The sequence below is a fragment of the Vipera ursinii genome (genome assembly GCF_947247035.1).
Source record: "Vipera ursinii genome assembly, chromosome: 1".
Classification (NCBI taxonomy): domain Eukaryota; kingdom Metazoa; phylum Chordata; class Lepidosauria; order Squamata; family Viperidae; genus Vipera; species Vipera ursinii.
In genome coordinates, this window is record NC_139512.1 from 172,573,158 (window position 1) to 172,592,695 (window position 19,538).

The window sequence follows — 19,538 nt, forward strand, 5'->3', positions numbered from 1 at the left end:
GAGGATGGCTATAAAACACTTGGATATATAGTAATAGTCATCAATAAAGCTATTCACTAAACAAAACCAGCAACAACCATTTATGAGCAGATTTTAAATAATTCCAAGGACTGGGGACATATTCAGATGTTGTTTGGATGGTGGCAGCATCTGGTATGAATGAATTTCACAAAGAAGTCAAATTATTTTACAATCCATGAGACTGATTTAAGAACCCTTGGCCTTCAAGCAATTCAAGGACTAAAAAGTATCATCCAAAAGCAGCGATCAAGAGTCCGCCACCACCACACCATATTTGTTTTATGAGACCAATACAAAAATATTGATCTCTGATTATTCTTCCAATTTGTTTGGTAAGGTAAATTCATATTCTATTCTTTAGTTTATAATGTTCTTTAATTGCTTAGTTGTCTAGTTCTTGGTGTTCTTTAGTTTATAATGAGATTATTGGGGTAGCTCAAGTAACATTCTAGGAATAATACAGTAATTCCCTCGTTTATTGGGATATGAAGATGTTCAGAACATTGAAGGTTGCACAATTGGCAACAAGTTGGAAAACAGATATAATTCAGGACACAACAGCCAAAATCTTTAGGGAAGTGCCTCACAATTGTATCAACCCTAAATCATTCATTCATTATAAAATTATAACTATCACATCCAGCAAAACGGCATGTTGCAGGTCCTGTCCACAAATGAATGCCATCTGATGGGACTCTGGAGAAGAGCCTTTTCTGCCATGGCACCCACTCTTTAGACTATCATTCCCCATGAAGTCAGACTGCACCCAGACTTGCTGGACTTCCACAAGGACCTGAAGATATGGCTTTGGTATCTGGTCTGGAGATCCAGGAACATGGTTATGGATCCTGCAAAATGGTGTATTACTAAGGAAACTGAGTGCGCTCTCCTGGAATTGGGAGGGGGAGGGTAATAGTTTTTAATAGTTAATTTGAAGATTGTCTACAGTATATTGGCATGCCGTGACACCATCAGAGGGTCAATTCTTCATGATGTTGATATGTTCAAAGATATCTTGGGAGACCCGCTGGTGGGAAATGCAGGCATTACAGGTCAGTGCTTCTGGATGCCATGATATTATGGCAGGCAATCATTATATTTCTTTCTATTTAGGTTAATATGCCACAATATAACCGTGTCACCTACCATATAGTAAGATGCCAATCTATAATTCGGGAGAAAATTGTATACATCGAAATGTCATCAAATTCATTAATGGTAATTGTGTTGAAGTGTCGCAGATATCGAGGAGTGATCGGATTTCGACCTCCACCTGTAGCGGAAGCAAATCACTGATGCGCACAAAATAAATGTAAATCCATCAAACACTTCTGCAACCAGTTTGACTTCTTCCTATTCTCCATGCATCAATCAAAGGGGACTTTCTGTTAAGAGCAGCTTCTATAATCCATATAGACATGCCACAGTGGCAAAAGACAATTTATTTTGAGGAAGGAGGAATGTGTAAGTCTTTCGCACACTAAGTATTGCAGTAAAAGTGACGGCAATTCTATCCAAAGTCTTGCTGCATCAATAATCACACACTAAAGAATTACAATTATTACTTATAAAGGCTCTCAATCCAAGCTAATATTTAGAATTGATCAAGGTAGCTACAACAGTGACAAATCTACATCTTTAATCACATTGAGACAAGGGTTGTAGGATCTCTTAAACAAACCACATCTTTTAAACAAAGCTTGGGCAAGGAATTATTATTTCAACATACTAAATTGTAGATCTCCCTCCATATTTTCCCACTAAACCAGTGGCCCCCAATCTTTTGGGCACCACAGACCAGTTCTGTGGAGAGGGGATTTTCCATGGACCAGAAGGGGCGTGGTTTAACGTGCAGCCTGCATCAGAGATGGGATTTCGCTTGTTTGTGCGGTCCAGTTTCTGGCATGCCATAGTCCAGTGCCGGTCCACAAACTGAGGGTTGGGGACCCCTGCCCTAAACCAATGATAGGAAACTCAGGAGAAAAGTGGATTCATTTTGCAACTCTCAGTTCAACTGCAACAGAGCATTGAGGCTCTATAACAAGGGTAGGCAACTTTGGCTTTTTTATGACTCGTGGACTTCAACTCCCATGCTGGCTCAGGAATTCTGGGAGTTGAAGTCCACAAATCATAAAAGAGCCAAGGTTGCTTACCCCTGCTCTATACAAACCCTCTCAAAGTTCCAGAAAGACTTGGCCATTTTCAGCCTTAGTGGCCCCTCCCCATATAAGCAACTTTAAATGATGATGCATGAATGAGAAGAAAAGACATGACTTAATTTAAATATTTAAAAAAGAGAAAATCAGTAGCAGGTTTGGCACATTACAGATGTGTTCTGTATCTAGAACTAAAAAACATACCTGCTGGCCCCATGGCACAAATGATCTGGATGTCCACAAGTCTAATCATAGTGCAGTCTTTCAGGTCATACCAGTTCCAGTGATCCAACCACTGACGAAGTAACTCCACTGGAGGTTGAGCCCCATAGACTTCTCTTGCTGGCATATTGACATCATCAACAAATACCACCTAAAAAAACAAAACCGTTTCTCAAAGGGACACAGATTCTATACACACTCCATAGGTTACACGCAAAGACATTAAAAATATGTTGCTGATCTCATTTAGAGTAAGCTTGTCTCCAGATAAATCAGTCACAACCAACCTACTCTCCTCTTACATATTTCTAAGATATTATAAGATGCTATAGGACAGCGATGGTTAACCTTTTAGAGACTGAGTGCCCAAAACCTGCCCCTGCCCCCCACTCTTCCCCCCATACCACCCCATGCCACACCCCACCCTGCCCGTCCGCAGGGCCACCCACCGTCTCCATGGCCCACAGCAGATCACCCAGGCGGCCCAGCAGTGCCATGGCAGTTATGCCCTCCGCCCACACCCCACAGCATCATCTGCACAGGATGGGGCATGAGGGTGGAGTCTGGTACCCACTGCCCAGCTGCCATGTTCTTGGCTGTGCTGCTCTGTGCAGGCCACACCTGGGGGTGACTCTGTTCCAGGGGGCTGCTGGTGAAGAGGGGGCCATGGGGGGAGGCAGGGCTAGGGCAACAGCGTGCATGCCCACAGAGAGGGCTCTGAGTGCCGTCTCTGGCATGCATGCCATAGGTTTGCCACCATTGCGGAAAATTCCCACTTTCTATACTGACTGATTGGAGTCCCACACCTTTCAGGCTATATATATCTCAGGTATCTTTACTCAGTTCTAAATCAAGGGTTAAGAACAGCATCCAGTCCTTTGCTCTGCTGCCTGTACTATACCTACTGTTAGGATAGATATACTGAGTAGGTTTATTCCTGTACTAAAAGTATATATCTTTGGTATGTGGCATTACAAAAATCTGGAAGACCACTAGAAATAAGTATTAAGGAAATTCTTCCATCCCCATTTTTTCAGTTCAGATATAGAGGCTCTAATGTACGGTGCTATATTACAATCTGGTTTCTTTTTGTTTGTCTGTTGCATAAACACAGGCAATTGTAGTATAATTGATAAACTGTGGTTAAAGAAGCCATGTCTTAGTGTAATATGTGAACCCAGGCTAATTCTTTCCTCTCTTTTTTTCTTCTTTGATGAGCTTTCCATATGAGTTAGATTTTTTTTCTCGCTATGTCTTTAAAAAGATTATTGCCATGGAAGCTGCCCATTAGGTAGCAGATCAATGAAACAATGCAAACTGATAGCAAGAAAAGAGAGATTAAGACAAGTGGGGTTCCACTGCCCAATGACTTGTTTGCAATTTATTTGCATGTTAATGGTGGCAATTTTACTCAATTTGAACTGCTAAATGGCAGTAACAAAACCAGTGGATGAGAAAATTACTCTCTAGGTCTTTTCACTATACTTTCTATTAGGGTAAATTTTGTTCAGCTGTTTACAATTACTCCTTTTTCTCATAGCCTTTTGGTGTCATGGCCCAAATCTTCCTTGTGTGAGAGGTTTTCAGGAGACACAGTGGGGAACAAGAGAGATGGGAAAATGGAAAAGCTGTTGTGGAGGAACACATTTCCATTTCCAAAATTAAAGTTCTGCGGTACATTGGAGACCACTGAGTTGTATTTGCTATGACCTTCATTAAATTTGTTTTGATTAGCTATTAGTCTGCTATTTGTTTTGGCCCGTATTATGGGTCTTTTAAGTTGTATGATGTTTTTAAGTGGTTTCTGGTAAAATTGTAATTTGTAATTTTGGGGTTGTTTTGTCAAAAAAGTCAAGTTAGAAATATGCACTTATTTATTATTTTTTATTGAGTGATTGATTCATTATATACTTTGTTGCAAGCATATACAGACTTTGAAGAACTTGAATAAATAACCCAGTTTCTTCCTTTGAGTTATGTAAAGATGCCTGCTTCTTGGTTCGTTTACTTGAGATTATAGTAAAATATATTAATTCTCAATCGAAAACGATACAATACATTGTTCCCATCTCATTACTCTACCTTTTATGTGCCATAAATAATATCTGTCTAGAAAGGTGGGTCATCATATGCCTAAATAAAGTTGTGTGTGTGTGTGTGTGTGTGTGTGTGTGTGTGTGTGTGTTGTGTGTGTAGAGGGGGGTGGAGTATAGTTCCAATTACTTCAGCCAGAATTATTGAAAAAACATCTCTGCCAAAATTCTGTCTTCTATCCAGTAATCAAAATGTACTTAAGACTAGTTTGCATGAGACAGAGGATCTAGTAATTGTTTCACCTAGGCCTGTGATGGCGAATCTATGGCACGGGTGCCACAGGTGGCACATAGAGCCCTCTCTGCGGGCATGCACGCCGTTGCCCCAGTCCTAGGCCTTCAGCTGGGTTTTATAAAACCTTTTCACTTTAGGCCTCCGCCGATGTCTACAAAAAAAAGGTTCAAACAATCAATCGATTTCAACTTCTCACGGGGAAAAAAAAAGATCTCGCAAAGTTGGAACTGATTGATTGAACTTTTTAGTCCCACCCAGTCTGCCGTTACCACTGCAGCCATACCCACTCAATGGCCAACATCCACCCAATTGGCCACACCCACCCAAAGGGCCACACCCACCCGGTGTCGGGCTCGGCATGCCCGACATTCTGGGAAGCCGCGGAGCGACCTGCCGGCCCTCGAGACCCGCCGCCGGCGCCCGCGGTCTCCCGAAGAGCCGGGGAAGGGCACAGTCGGCAAGACAGAGCAGCAGCCGCCCGCCCGCCGCCTGCTGGGGCTACAAAACAACTCACCGGGCCCCAGGAACAGCCGCCGGCGCCCGCGGTCTCCCGAAGAGCCGGGGAAGGGCGCAGCCAGCAAGACAGGCCAGCAGCCGCCCGCCCCCCGCCTGCTGAGGCCGCAGGACAACCCACCGGGCCCCAGGAACAGCCGCCGGCGCTCGCATTCGCCCGACGGGCCAGGGGGGAGCGCAGGCGCCGAGACAGCTCGGCAGCCACCTGCCTGTCAACCGGAGAGACCACGCAACCCGGCAGCAACTCGGCAGCAACTCGGTAGCAACCCGCCGGCCCACGTGAGTGGCCGACAGCGCCAACGTTTTCCCGACGAGCCGGGGAGGAGCTCAGCGACCCCGGGGCCGTCTGGATGGCCGGGGAGCAGCCCTGAGGAGGCGCGGTCGGCAGTTGCCCAGCAGCCGAGCGACAAACAGAGGAGGGGCGCCGGGACAGTCCAGGAGGCGGCAGGGCCGCAGACGACGCGCTCCATCGTTTTGCCGGCCTCCTTGCGGGCTAAGGGACTGTGTGCTAGGCTCCAGCGGCGGATGATCCAAATGGCGCAACTCACGGCGGTTTGGGGACCTGAGGGGGAAGGCGAGGCCGTGCGAGGCTCAGGGGAAAGGGAGGGCGGTCTGGGCTGGGGGGTGGCTTACTGGCTGCAATGGTGGTGGGACGGGGACGGGGAGGATACGTACCTGGGGGCGGGTGCCGAAAGGCAGGAGCCAAGGGGGGCGGTAGTTAAGTAGGGTGAGGGCGTGGGTAGGCAATTAGGGGTGTGGTGATGGGTGTCAGTTCTGCTGGCTACTTAACAGCGTTGATTGTGCTGTGAAATTAACGCTGACTTCGATCGTTTTCGAGTTTCTGTTTGTGAGGTTAATAAACGTGGCTCAGGAGAACCAGCTCTCGTTCCGGACTCATTCTTCCTGGTGATTCGTCGGACGGGGGCTGAAACCCGGCATCCGATGATACATAAATGAATTTTGGGTTGCAGTTTGGGCACTTGGTCTCACCATCACTGCCCTAGCAGCAATTCATTCATTTTTGCATGCCAATAGCATCCAGTCCAAAGTGATAGAATGGTGGGCTGCTAGCTAAGGGCAGTCGGAATCAGCAACCATCTGGGCAGCTTAGATAGTCGTTTCTCTTCCCATTTTTGCCCTTCTTTCATTTCCCAGCTCCACGGAGGGAGGAACTGAAAATCAGAGTCACAACACCTGACTTCATGACTTATTCTCAGGACGTCTTTAAGATTTTGTGTTAATCAGTGCATTCAGGAAAGTCAGCTCACACTCAGGAAAGTAGCTAGTATGATGCAGAAGGAATTAACCGATTCAAGGAAGCTGCGCTCCAAAGAAAGTTGAATTTATTTGGAGGTTAAAGGTAACTTCTGCATTAATTGGCAGTGATGGGTTAGTTGGATTTTGGAGATTACATGATCCAGGATTTTGCCCCTACATTCCTTTTTAACAAACTAAGCAAATCCAAATTCTAAATCAGATTTAAGGTTGCACCATCTGGGTTATTTCTTCTACAATCTTTTTTATTTTTTAATCCCATCTTTATTATTTTATCAATGACTCGAGGCAGCAAACATGCTTAATACTCCTTCCTTCTCCTATTTGCTGCACAGAAGCAATTCCGTGAGGTGGGTTGGGCTGACAGAGAGTGACTGGCCCAAGGTCACTCAGCTAGATTTCATGACAAAGGCAGGACTAGAACTCACAGTCTCCTGGTTTCTAGCTTGGCATCTTAACCTATATGCCAAACTGGCTCATTTTACAGTATATTTGTATACAGCTTTGGAATGAAAACTATAGCAATATACCATATCCATTGCGAATGTGAGATACGAGTGAAAACTGTTGCTTCCGTGTTTAAAATGGATGGGAAAGTTTTGCTATCTTTTAAAATTAGGTAGCAATTTACATACCATTCGGCTTTGGAAGAGGGATGCCTTGTATCTCTGTTTTGCTCTCAAAATATACCAATTTTAAAAAAAATGCCGAGGGCCTGCCATAAGCAGGAGGACAAATTGCATTTCACTTTTTTAAAAAAGTTACCATTTTCTTTCCTAGAGGAGGTCCAAATACTCCTTTTCTCCTTTTATCAAGCTTAGACATAATGATGTTCTGAGTCTGGGCTGCCGTCGTCTGCGCTGAGAAGTTAATGAGCAGTGGCTTGTAGATTTCCTTATTTAAGCGATTTAAGAGAAAATCCTGTCAAGATAGTTTTTTTAAAAAAAGAGTCAAGACCGGAGCCTATAAACGTGGCAGCATAGAAAAAGGCAAGCGGAAGGGCTGTTTTTATTACAAGTCATTCAAATCAGGTGGTTTTTCACCTCAGGTCTGCTAATTATTCTCTTTAGAAAAATGACAAGCAGGTAACAAACGCAAAGTCATTAACGTTCAAGACTCTCTAATGAGTTTCCAGCAGAAATAAATTTACATAAATTTAAAGACACCTTTTTATACAGATTAAGATTGAATGAATCACTGAAGCTTCATAATATTACTGGACTCATTAGCAAGTTCCAGAATATCACATGAGTAGACTAAGTATAGTTGCCTGTTCAGTAAATACAGGTGGTCCTCGACTTACATGTTTGTTTAGTGACCATTCAAAGTTACAACGGCACTGAAAAAAGTGACCCCGTGCTCATGTGATCAAAATTCAGATGCTTGGCAGCTGGTTTATATTTATGACCGTAGCAGTCAATGGAAAAGCCTGATTCACTTAACAACCAGGTTACTAACTTATCAACTGCAATGATTCATTTAACAAAAGTGATAAAACGGGGCACAACTTAATTAACAATTGTCTCACTTAACAACAGAAATTTGGGGCTCAATTGTACTCATTAAGTCGTGGACTACCTGTACAGAAGTTGGTTTTCAGGTCCTAAGTTCTGCAAAAATGTTAGTCCTGAGGGTCTTTTATGGTTTCCCCAAATCTACAATTCAGAGAAATAGTTTTACCTGAAAACAATCTTCAGAAAATGGTGAATAATACTTAAAAAGTTATAAGTATGTTGGAATGTATAATCGTGCAAGGTAGCAAGCACCCTCCCCAATAAACGGCAATTTATTACATGCACAGAATGAAGACTGAATTAACTTCAATCCAATGCCACTAAATACTTGAAAAGGGAAGGAGGGGACATCTAGGAAGGGAATGAATGCCTAAGGGGAATTAGTCTCCAATAGTAAAATGCCTTTCTCAGCTGCTAAAAGAATTAGATGTTTCAACCCTTGTCATGGTGACATTCAGTTTCAGACTGTGTGTATTAGGCTGAATCTGCAAAGAAGGGCACAGCCATGAAGCTCATGTTGCAGCCAGCAGCCATCACAGATCAGAGCAGATTTAGGATGTTCTTACAGAAAGTGTAATATTGTTCATGCACAGTATTTTGGAACCGTGACAAGGATTAACTTCATTAGTACCAATTCCTCTATAATAGAACTTATTAACCAGAACCTGAGCCAGATAAAGCATGAGCAATATGGAATATTAAAAGAAGAATGCAGGAATGGCTAGAACCAGCAAAAATGATATAATAATAATAATGACGATGACAATAACAATAACAACAATAATAATAATAATAATAACAATAATAATAACAATAATAACAATAATAATAATAGAGTTAGAAGGGATTATTATTATTATTATTATTATTATTATTACTATTATTATTATTATTATTTATCATCATCAACAAATGCCTTACTGAAGTTCAAGTAAATTATATCCACAGCATTTCTCTGATCCACTAATTTTGTCACCTGGTCAAAGAATGCAATAAGATTTGTCTGGCAAGATCTGTTTTTGACAAACCCACATTGGCTTTTAGTAATGACTTTGCCCCTAGGTGTTCACTGATCCATTGCTTGATTATCTTTTCCAGAATCTTCTCAGGTATTTTAGTCAGGCTGATAGGTCTGTAGTTTCCTGGATCCATTCCACCACCACCCCCTTTTTTTTAAGATGGGAACTACATCAGCTCTTTTCCAGTCCTCTGGAAAAGTTCCCTAGGATCTTTAAAAGATCCCAAGGATCTTTAAAAGATATAGTTTAGTGGTTCTGAGATCACATCTGCCAATTCCTTCAAAACCTTGGGGTGTAATCTATCTGGTCCTGGTGATTTGAACTTGTCTAGGGTAGACAGGTGCTCACTTACCTTTTCTGGCCTATTTTAATTTGTGTTTCTAATCTGTTTTTTACAGTACTGTTTTTGATAGGTTGGACTGTTTCTTCCCTTTGTGTAAGGATGGTTGCAAAAAACAAGTTAAGTAGTTCTGTTTTCTCCCTGTTGCTTGTCACCTTCTTACTACTTTCTCCCACTAATGGACCAATCATTTCCTTAACCTTTTTCTTGTTTTTTACATGTTGAAAGGTTTTTTTGTTATTTTTTACTTCTGTCGCAAGCCTTAGTTCATTTTGATCCTTAGCTTTCCTCACTTTATCTTTGCAGGCTCGGGCTATTTGCTGATATTCTGCCTTGGTTATGTGCCCCTCTTTCCACTTTTTATACTTGTCCTTTTTGTCTTTCAATTTATCAGAGAATTCTTTATGCAGCCATGCTGGTTTCTTTTGAGAGCTGTTATTTTTCTTCTTCATTGGTGTTGTGCTAAACTGGGCTTTTATAATCTCACTTTTCAAAATTTCCAAAGTTTCTCGAGTTGTTTTCCCCTTGAGGATTCTCATCCATGGAATCCTTCCTAAGCTCTTTCTAAGTTTATTGAAATTAGCTCTCTTAGGGGGGCCTTTGCCCAGGTTCGCCTGGTGCGCCAGTTGCGACCCTATCTAGACCGGGATGCCTTGCGTACAGTCACTCATGCGCTCATGACTTCTCGTCTAGACTACTGTAATGCTCTCTACATGGGGCTGCCCTTGAAGTCCACTCGGAGGCTCCAACTGGTGCAGAATGCAGCCGCGCGAGTTGTGCTGGGGATTTCCCGATACTCCCATGTTACACCTTTGCTCCGCGAGCTGCATTGGCTGCCGGTTGCCCTCCGGGTGAGATTCAAGGTGTTAGTAATGACTTACAAAGTCCTACATGGCATGGGTCTGGATTACCTACGGCAACACCTGCGGCCGGCGTCAACTTCCCTCCGTCCAGTGCGCTCCCACAGAGAGGGCCTCCTCAGGGTGCCTCCGATCAAAGAATGTCGATTGGTGGCCCCCAGGGGGAGAGCGTTCTCTGTGGGCGCGCCAGACCTATGGAACCGCTTGCCGGTTGAGCTCCGGACGGCCCCCGACCTTCGCTTCTTCCGGCGTGATCTAAAAACGTATCTATTTGAGCAGTCTGACCAGGTCTGATGGGTTAGGGTTGGGGTTTTAATACATCTTAATTATTGTTTTAACCTTGGGCATTTATTTAATCGCTTTTAACTTTTGTATCCTGTTTTCGTATTTATTGCCCTGTACACCGCCCTGAGTCCTTCGGGAGAAGGGCGGTATAAAAATATAATAAATAAATAAATAAATAAATAAATAAATAAATAAATAAATAAATAAATAAAGTCCAAGACTTTAGTTTGACTTTGTTCTATTGCTTGTGTTTGCATAAAGTTGAATTCCAAAATTACGTGATCACTCCCCCCCCACAGGGTTCCTGTAGCTTCAACACCTTCTACCATTTCATCTCTGTTAGTGAGAATTAAGTCCAATATGGCTGATCCCCTAGTTCCCTTTTCTATCTTTTGGGAATCAAAGTTGTCTGCTAGGTTTGTCAGGAATCTGTTTGATCTTCCACTTGGTGCAGAGTTTGTCTCCCAGGTGATCAGGGTAATTAAAGTCCCCCATTTCTATTGTGATGTGCTTTCTGCATATCTTAGTTAACTGATTAGCAAAAAGTTCATCTATTTCCTCTGTTTGATTGGGTGGCCTATAGTATACACCCATACTATATGTGGAATTTTTCTCCCTTTTATATTGACCTAAATGCATTCAAGACAGTTTTCATCATTGTTGTGCTCTATTTCTGTAGAGATGTAGTTATTTCTTATACATATAGTGCAACTCCACTTTCTCTTTTATTTTGCCTGTTTCTTTTAAATAATTTAAATCACTCTAGCTGTATGTTCCATTTGTGGGTTTCATCCCACCAAATTTCCATAATGGCAACAATATCATATCTGCCATCATTTACCTGAATTTCTAATTCACCCTGTTCATTGTTCATACTCTGTGCATTGGTGTATAGGCATTTGAGTCCTTTATGACTGACCCTGTGTTTACTTTCTACATAACCTACATAACCCAATCTGAATTGATACAACTAGGTTGGCAACTCATCTCTCAACTCACATGTAGTTTAAGTATGTTTTCTTTATGTATCTTTCTTCTCTTCCCAAAATGTACAACAGGACAATAAGTTATTTGTTATCAATACACAACAGATTTTCCCACATCTGCTTTACGAAACTTAATGCTGTTTGTGATGGGTAAAAAAAAGTTTGTGGTTTAATCATGTCAAAACATCCACTTAAGAAAAGGAGAAGGAAGGTGATGATATAGGCACAGCTGTAATACACTAGCAGCCCCATTTGCTCAACCAGATCCAACCTTTATTTCTTAAGAAAGGCTGAACTTTGTAAATTTATTCTGATTACCATAAAATAAGACTGATTGCCAGCAATAATATTTCAGCAATTATGTAAACAACACTTTGGTGTTTCATCTGAACCATGGCCCCCACATGATGAAAGGGCCTGGAAATAGAAAAAGTTTTTTTTTCATTCATTTTTTTCATTCAAGAATTGAAAGAGGTTGTATGGGCGACGAAGGAAGGAAGGAAGGAAGGAAGGAAGGAAGGAAGGAAGGAAGGAAGGAAGGAAGGAAGGAAGGAAGTATCATTTGAACACACCCAATCTGAATCTAAACAAAGTTAGGTTCAGGTTATTGTAAGAAACTAAGGATCTCGCTTTCCTGGAGCAATCAATTTATTTAATTGAAACTGTAGGGATCTTGTCCAATTATAATGCAAGTTTCATGTATACTTACTATAATATATACACTCTTGCCAGTTCCTGTGGGTCCAACAAATATGGTAGGTTTTTGATGTGTTGTCAGTAACTCCATTAATGAAAAGTATCGTATAGTATCCAAAGTGGGAACAATTATTTCATTGAACAGCATGTCCTTTGGTATAGATGGAGCTGACTGAAGTGCTTCTATCCACGGTTCCCATCTTCCAGCTCCCTGTTTCAAAATTTAGTTCCAAAATAACTAGAAAGCATTACCGTAAGGGGGAAAATAATTACATGAACGTGCAGTTCCTTGATCCAGTGATACCATGTACATCTCATTGTAATAGCAACTGATTATTTCAAAGTGCTTGGGCTTTATTATAGTTTACTTTTTAAATTATGTATTTGCATTATTTATTTATTTAATTAGTTTTCTATACCGCCCTATTCCCGAAGGACTCAGGGCGGTTTACAGGGCAGCATATAAAAGACAATATAAAAAGATAATGTAAAATTAAAATGAATTAAATTAATTAAAGCCCAACAATTAAAACAATGTTAAAAAGCTAAAACCCCTTCAGTTTCTTTTCCTTTATTCTTTGCAATAATAAATAACAAGACTGCAAAGGTTTTTTTTTAATGTATTGTACACTGTGTGCTATATTTCTAAATTTAAAACTCAGGATCAGGTCCTGACATGGTTTGGAGAGATCACCCCCTGCAAAAATTGAGAACCAGGTCAGATTTTCCTTGATTTTTTCTTAAATGGATAAAGTTTGCTTATTTGTTTACTTACTTACTTATTTTATTTTTATGCTGCTTGACTCTGAGCAATTCTGAATAATTCTCAAATTCTTTCAAACATTCAAAAACAAAGTTCCAGAGGACAGCTTATGCCTCCCCCAATAAAACCAAAATTTCATGACACAGACTACGGTCCTCCCAAAACTTTAACCAGCACCTGTTAAGTAGCCTGTCCTGCAGTTTTTGGGCTATTGAATGATTGGAACTTATTATTTCCAATTAGTAGGCATTGAACTACTTTCTACTGATTTCAATGGAAAAGGGTTAAAGACTACTTTAATTATCTTATTAAAAGCACCTTTCCTTCAGCTGAAATGTAACTTTCAATAGCATCTTCCTGATGAGAATAAGTATAAATTCATCTCAATGGCACATCTTACTTCTCTTATTAGTATAATGCAATGAGCACATCAAGCACATAATAAATTAATGTGTCCTACTTCCACAGCTATTGTTTTTTTTCAATTGAGCCAAATCCCACAATTCAAACAATTAGATTATGATAAGAAATCACCTTGAGAATAAATTTATCAATTACTCTCTGAAAATCTCTGTTGAAAACAAATACACTCACATCTTTGATAAATCTATAATCATAAATTGTTCCATCTTCTGGATAGGGAACAGTTAAGATTTTTGCCCGGAAATGCTCAACCCCACTCAACAATTTATACTTGTCTCTTGTCTCATCAGTCATTGGCCCTTCGAGCAGTTCACGCACAATCTTGTCAAATTTCAGTCGATCTTCTTCTTTACAACTGGCTCCAACAGACCACGTGAGTGCAAATACAAAAATGCTCTGGAGTATTCAAAAACAAATTTAAAGCAGTCATTCATACACACGACAATACCATTTCAGGTTTCAAGCTTACTTTTTAAACAAATGTACAGAACTCAACCAAGTAGTCAACAGCTGTATAGGGGGGAAAACATGCAATCCCAAAATAAATAAGCTCAGAAGTCAGTCTATGTACAGGTATGTCATTCAGAGTGGTACAGTTATAGATACATGCATGCAACATTACAGGCTGACAGCAACCAGCAATTATTAAACTTTAATTCATGCCACATATCTTTCCATCCCCCTCCTTCTAGGGAAGCCACCTTCAACCTGCAAATCTTGTAGTCCAGATTTGAGAGCTGGGGCAGAAAACGTTGACAGGTTACTTTTCTAGGGATTTGGGGGGGGGGGGAATCATAGGAAAGTCAGTAAAATGGCTGTACTAAGCCTAACAGAATTGTGCTTATTATTTTTCAAATCCACCATCAAATTTCAAATGTTGAACTGTTGATAGCAGAAAAAAAAATGGGACTGGAGACTATAGGTAAATTAATCCATCCTGCAGCAGAACTTGCAAGGGAATTGAAAAATCTGTTCCAATGGATGTAATAATAATAATAATAATAATAATAATAATAATAATAATAATAATAATAATAATAATAATAAAGTTGGAAGGGACCTTGGAGGTCATCTAGTCCAACCCCCTGCTCAGGCAGGAAACCTTATACCATTTCAGGCAAATGGCTGTCCAGTAATTAGCCTAGTGGCAAATATTATTGGGTTGAAACTGAAATTGCACAATTTTTTATTCATTGGTATTTCTTGTCAGTACAGCATTCCCCAGAAAGACTTGCCTGGCACGTTCATTTCATTCCTTTCATTCCCAAGGCAAAACCCATATGTTTTCTCCTTGGGCTGCTATCTATGTGAAGTTCTGTTTGTCACACTACAAAAATGTTATATCAAGGCTGGAAATGATGCAGAAGCGAACAGCTCACATGCTCAGGTGCCTATACCACTTTTCTTATTTAAAAAAAAAGGCTAGAACATCTCGGACTCATTAGCACAGATAAAAGGCAAAGGAGGAAGCACGATCAAGATGTTTAAAATAATGCACAGCATGGAGAAAGTGTACCGAAGGGAGTTCTCCTTCGTCTTTCAGAACACCAGAACCAGCGGCCCTAAAACTAACTGAAAGAATTAAACAGAAAAAAGAAAGTATATCGTCATCTACTGTACCAAATAATTAACCTGTGGAATTCACTACTACAAGATGTGATGTCCACTAACCTGAACGGCTTTAAAAAGCTATAGGATAAATTCAGAGACAGGGCTATCAATTTTTAAGTCTCAGTTGCATCTCCAAATGGGCAAAGCATACGTATTGCAAAACACTGTTTGCAATGGGGGGAAAAAATTGTGCAGGTAGTCCTTGCTTACCAACTGATTCAGTGACTGCTCAAATTGATGACAGCGCTGAAAAATTAAACTTAGGATTGGTCTTAGCAGTTGGGACCACTGCAGCATTCCCTTGGTGAAGTGATTGTGATTCAGGCATTTGGCAAGTGGCACACACATTTACAACAGTTACGTTGTCCTGCAGGCACACGATTGCCATTTGCAACCTTCCCAGCCAGCTTCCAACAAGCAAAATTCAGTGGGAATAAACCTATCAACAGGGTAAAATTTCTATTTATTACACTGTACCTGATTTGGTTACTATATGACTCTAATTTCAAGATGACCCAAAAATAAAGTGGTTTTAAACATCACAGAGTCATGCTTATCCTGGCCTCTTTGTTTTTCTCATCTCTGAAAAGTTCAGAAAATTTCACTTAAACTATTCAGTATTTTTAAAAGAGCTTGCCCACCTCAAGCCATGAAAATATTTCGCGGTCAGTAATAGTTTTAAGTTTTGCTTCATTGTGAAACTCATCCATCATGCAGTCCATGAGATTCATTAAAGACCGAACCAGGTTTGTGTCTGATGTTGGAGAAAGTTCCTAGAAAAACAAAAAAAAGTGACTTTAATTGAACACTATTCTCCTATTACTGATTTAGGAACAAGTTTAACTAATTTTGCTTTAGACAGTAATGCAGCTTTAACAACGTGGCCACAGAGAGCAAAATAACAAAATATTGGTTTCTGGAGACTCTTCACTTAGAACTTTGGATAAGAAATAAGATTGTAATAACAGGTATGGGAAGAACAAAGTTTGCAACCAATGTGATGTCCTTGAAATAATAATTACCAAATCCAACTGTAGAATAGGGACTAATTTGTGCAGTTGTAGAACAAATGCTAAATTCTTTGTTCCATTTCCATTAATAGATAAATTGCCACAAATATGTTTTAAGATATAGCATATAAATAGCTAAACAAACACCTCAATATCCACATTTTCAGGAAAAGAACATTTTATACCAATTTGAGTGAAGCATCTATTATACTGAAACAAATGATGGTCTGGACCAATGTCCAAATGAGAGACCATCTCAGAATTCCTCATGGATCCTGCCTTGAGTTCCATACTGAAGCAAAAACATATTTTTATTTTATGTAAACAGACAATAAAATAAAACAATAAAACTCACACGTTTATCTCCTAAAGACTAACACACGCATATACGTACACAAATATTTTTGTTCCAGAATCACTCTTAATAGCAGGGAATACAACATTCATGTCTCATGTGTAAACAGACCTTTTAATGTATTATTAGTAATATACTTAAAAGTAAATAACTATCACTTTACCATACCTTTGTACATTTTCTGACAAATTCAACGGAAAGTGGGATGATTCTATCAAATAAGCCTGTTATAAATTCTTTATGCAAAGCGGTGACTGTAGGGGGCATTAGATGTAACCAAGACAACATCAAAGGTCTCCAGCCTAGCATATGAGGTTCCATGTAGACCATTCCACACCTAGACACCTACAGGGAGAGAGAACACCTTCATATAATTAAAATGTCTATTTCAGATATGTCAAACACAAGGCCCGGGGGCCAGATCCGGCCCGCGAAGTGGTTTCATGTGGCCCGCGAAGCCATCCTGGAAACAGTGAGGGAACGGCCCCCACTGCCTTGGCCCTGGCCCAGAGACCCTCCTTCTGCCAGAGACCCTCAGATCTGTCCCACTCCTGCCCAGGCCCCCATAGGCACCCTTGATGCGAACGATGTAGAGCTGGCCACGCCCACCCAGTAGGCCATACACACTCTAGCCACGTCTACCCAGTAGGCCACACCTACCCAGGCCACACCCACCCGGCCCCCTGAGGGCAACCGCAATGCTGATGTGGCCCTCAATGAAATTGAGTTTGACACCCCTGGTCCATTTCATTAGGTGCTTGAAAGAATACAGAGGCAGTGTCATTCTTTAGCTGCTGAAATTATCAGGGTTCTTTTTTGCAATGAAGTTTATTGATAGTGTTGTTGTTGTTGTTGTTGTTGTTGTTTTATCTTATTGTAAGTGGCCTAGAGTAGCTTGATGGTGAAATGGGTGGCAAATACATTTAATTAATTAATTAACGCCAACGAAGAAAGTTTGGCTTAATTCACCTATTACACAAAATGATGTCTAATTTTTAATCAGATCACAGACTAAGTGAAAGTAAAAGAGATAGTATCATATAGGGTGTGGTTATTTTTCTAAGATCCACCAGAAAGAATACTGTAGCTCTTTTTCTTCATCAGATCTGCAACAATAATTTAAACATGAGGGAAATTGTCGCATTTAAGCACTCACCCCAAAAGGACAGTGTAAAACAACATGTATCACAGATTTAATGTCTCCCAACTGGCAGAGGGAAGTTCAGCCCCAAACCTTGGGTGTTGAAATGTCTTATTCCCTAACAACACAGGCAAGATATTAAATCTTGCCAGGAAGACACTTTACAGAAATCGCAAGATATTAAAAAAGGGGGGGGGGCTTCAGTCCTGCTTCCCTGGTAGTGTGTTATTTGTTTGTTTCTTAAATTACAGTATATGCTGTCCATTTCACCGATACAGCAACTCTGAATGGTTTACGATATAATAAAAAGTTTAAAAGTGCCAAAGCAAAAATTAAAATTAGAAAAATTGAATAGAAAAATTAAAAGTCAAAAACCAAAATGGTGGGTGGGTTGGTCTGGGAGTAAGAACCTGCTGTATCCTGTCAGCCACCCCCAATGAAGCAGAGCCAAGTTTTTAGGCTGTTCTGGAAGGTGGGGAGCGTGGGGATGGACCTCACCTCTGATGGAAGAATATTTCAGATGATGCAAGACACAGCAGAAAAGGTTCTTCTCCTGGATCCCACCAGTCAAAATTCTTTGGCTGACAGGATCTGAAGTAGGCCTTTTCCACTGGAACAAATGGGGCAAGTTAGCTCCATCAGGGTGAGGTGGTTCCTCAGATACCTAGGACTCATGCCATAAAGGGCTTTAAATGTAATGACCAACACCTTGAATTTGGCACAGAAGCAAACTGCCAGCCAATGCAGCTTGTGTAACAGAACTGTCACATGTGCCACCCAAGGGACCTCCAGAACTGTCCATGCTACTGCATTCTGCACCAGTTGTAGCTTCTGAATATTCTTCAGGGGTAGGCCCATGAAGAGAATGTTGTAGTCATCCAACTGGAAGATGACTAGAGCTTGAGTGACTAAGCTTAGGGCTCATGATAGAGGAAAAGGCATAACTGGGGCTCAACATGAAATTGTGCCCAGGTTCTCCTAGCTAGCCATAACTACCACCTGTTTTTGATTAGGAGTCTAGGAAATACCCCAGACTGTGCACCAAGACTGTCTGAGGTAGTGCAACCCTATCCAGAAGAAAACCCTCAGATCCTGAGGCCCCCAACTTCAGTTATTCTGAAGATCAAAATCAAGGACATGTTATTTCAGTTCCAGATTTGCTCCCTCAGACCTGAATGAAATTTTAAAAATTGGGTTGATAAAACCATACTTCTTGAGCTCTAATTCAACTTCCTTTTTTCCAAGGTGACTGATAATCATTCAGTAGCAAGAGATCATCTGTTAATCTGTCAGCTTACAGTAGCAGGAGAAGCAACTTCTAAATCCATCGGTTCAAAAACAAGGCTCATTTGCTGTGACATCTGGATGATCTCACCACTCATCAAACAGAGTTTCTTGTTATCGTCTAGCACAGTATTCATATTCTCAATCCATACAGCATCCACTGGTCCGTCAAAAATAAGCCATTTTCTATCTGGTGTCTGAGTTGAAAACAAATATTTTGATATTACTTTACAGGCAGTTCTCACTTAGCAACCATTTGTTCAGCAATCATTTGAAGTTACAGTGACACTGAAAGTGGGGAGTTATGACAGATCCTCATAGCTGTGGCTGTCACACTATCCCTGCAGTTACCTGATCAATTCAGGCATTTGGCAACTGGCTCACACTTACAATGGTTGCATCTTCTTGTGTTCACATGATTTTTTTAAAAATCCCATTTATATCCCGCCCTTCTCCGAAGACTCAGGGCGGCTTACAATCTAAAGCACAAATCAATGTGCTTAGCAATAGCCTTCATTCTATGTGTATGCCTGCTTATTAGGGCTTTCGGGGGGCCCCAAGCGGCATTATTACAAAGTCAGCTTATTGCCCCCAACAATCTGGGTCCTCATTTTACCTACCTCGGAAGGATGGAAGGCTGAGTCAACCTTTAGCCTGGTGGGACTCGAACCTGCACTGATTGCAGGCAGCTGGTGTTACTTAAGGAGGCATTAGCCCACTGCTCCACCAGCTACCC

At 40.9% G+C, this 19,538-nt stretch overlaps 1 protein-coding gene across 1 annotated transcript in view; it reads right to left on the minus strand.

Moving 5' to 3' along the window:
- The window catches only part of DNAH7 (dynein axonemal heavy chain 7), a gene marked incomplete at its 5' end in the record, with an annotated part of 161,860 nt that overhangs the window by 57,909 nt on the left and 84,413 nt on the right, over positions 1-19,538 (minus strand). The window contains 8 exons of the mRNA XM_083349744.1: positions 1,168-1,294; positions 2,382-2,550; positions 7,281-7,436; positions 12,229-12,426; positions 13,573-13,797; positions 15,654-15,785; positions 16,546-16,722; positions 18,817-18,999. Coding sequence (XP_083205870.1) covers positions 1,168-1,294; positions 2,382-2,550; positions 7,281-7,436; positions 12,229-12,426; positions 13,573-13,797; positions 15,654-15,785; positions 16,546-16,722; positions 18,817-18,999 — 1,367 coding nt within the window. The remainder of the gene's footprint in view (positions 1-1,167; positions 1,295-2,381; positions 2,551-7,280; positions 7,437-12,228; positions 12,427-13,572; positions 13,798-15,653; positions 15,786-16,545; positions 16,723-18,816; positions 19,000-19,538) is intronic.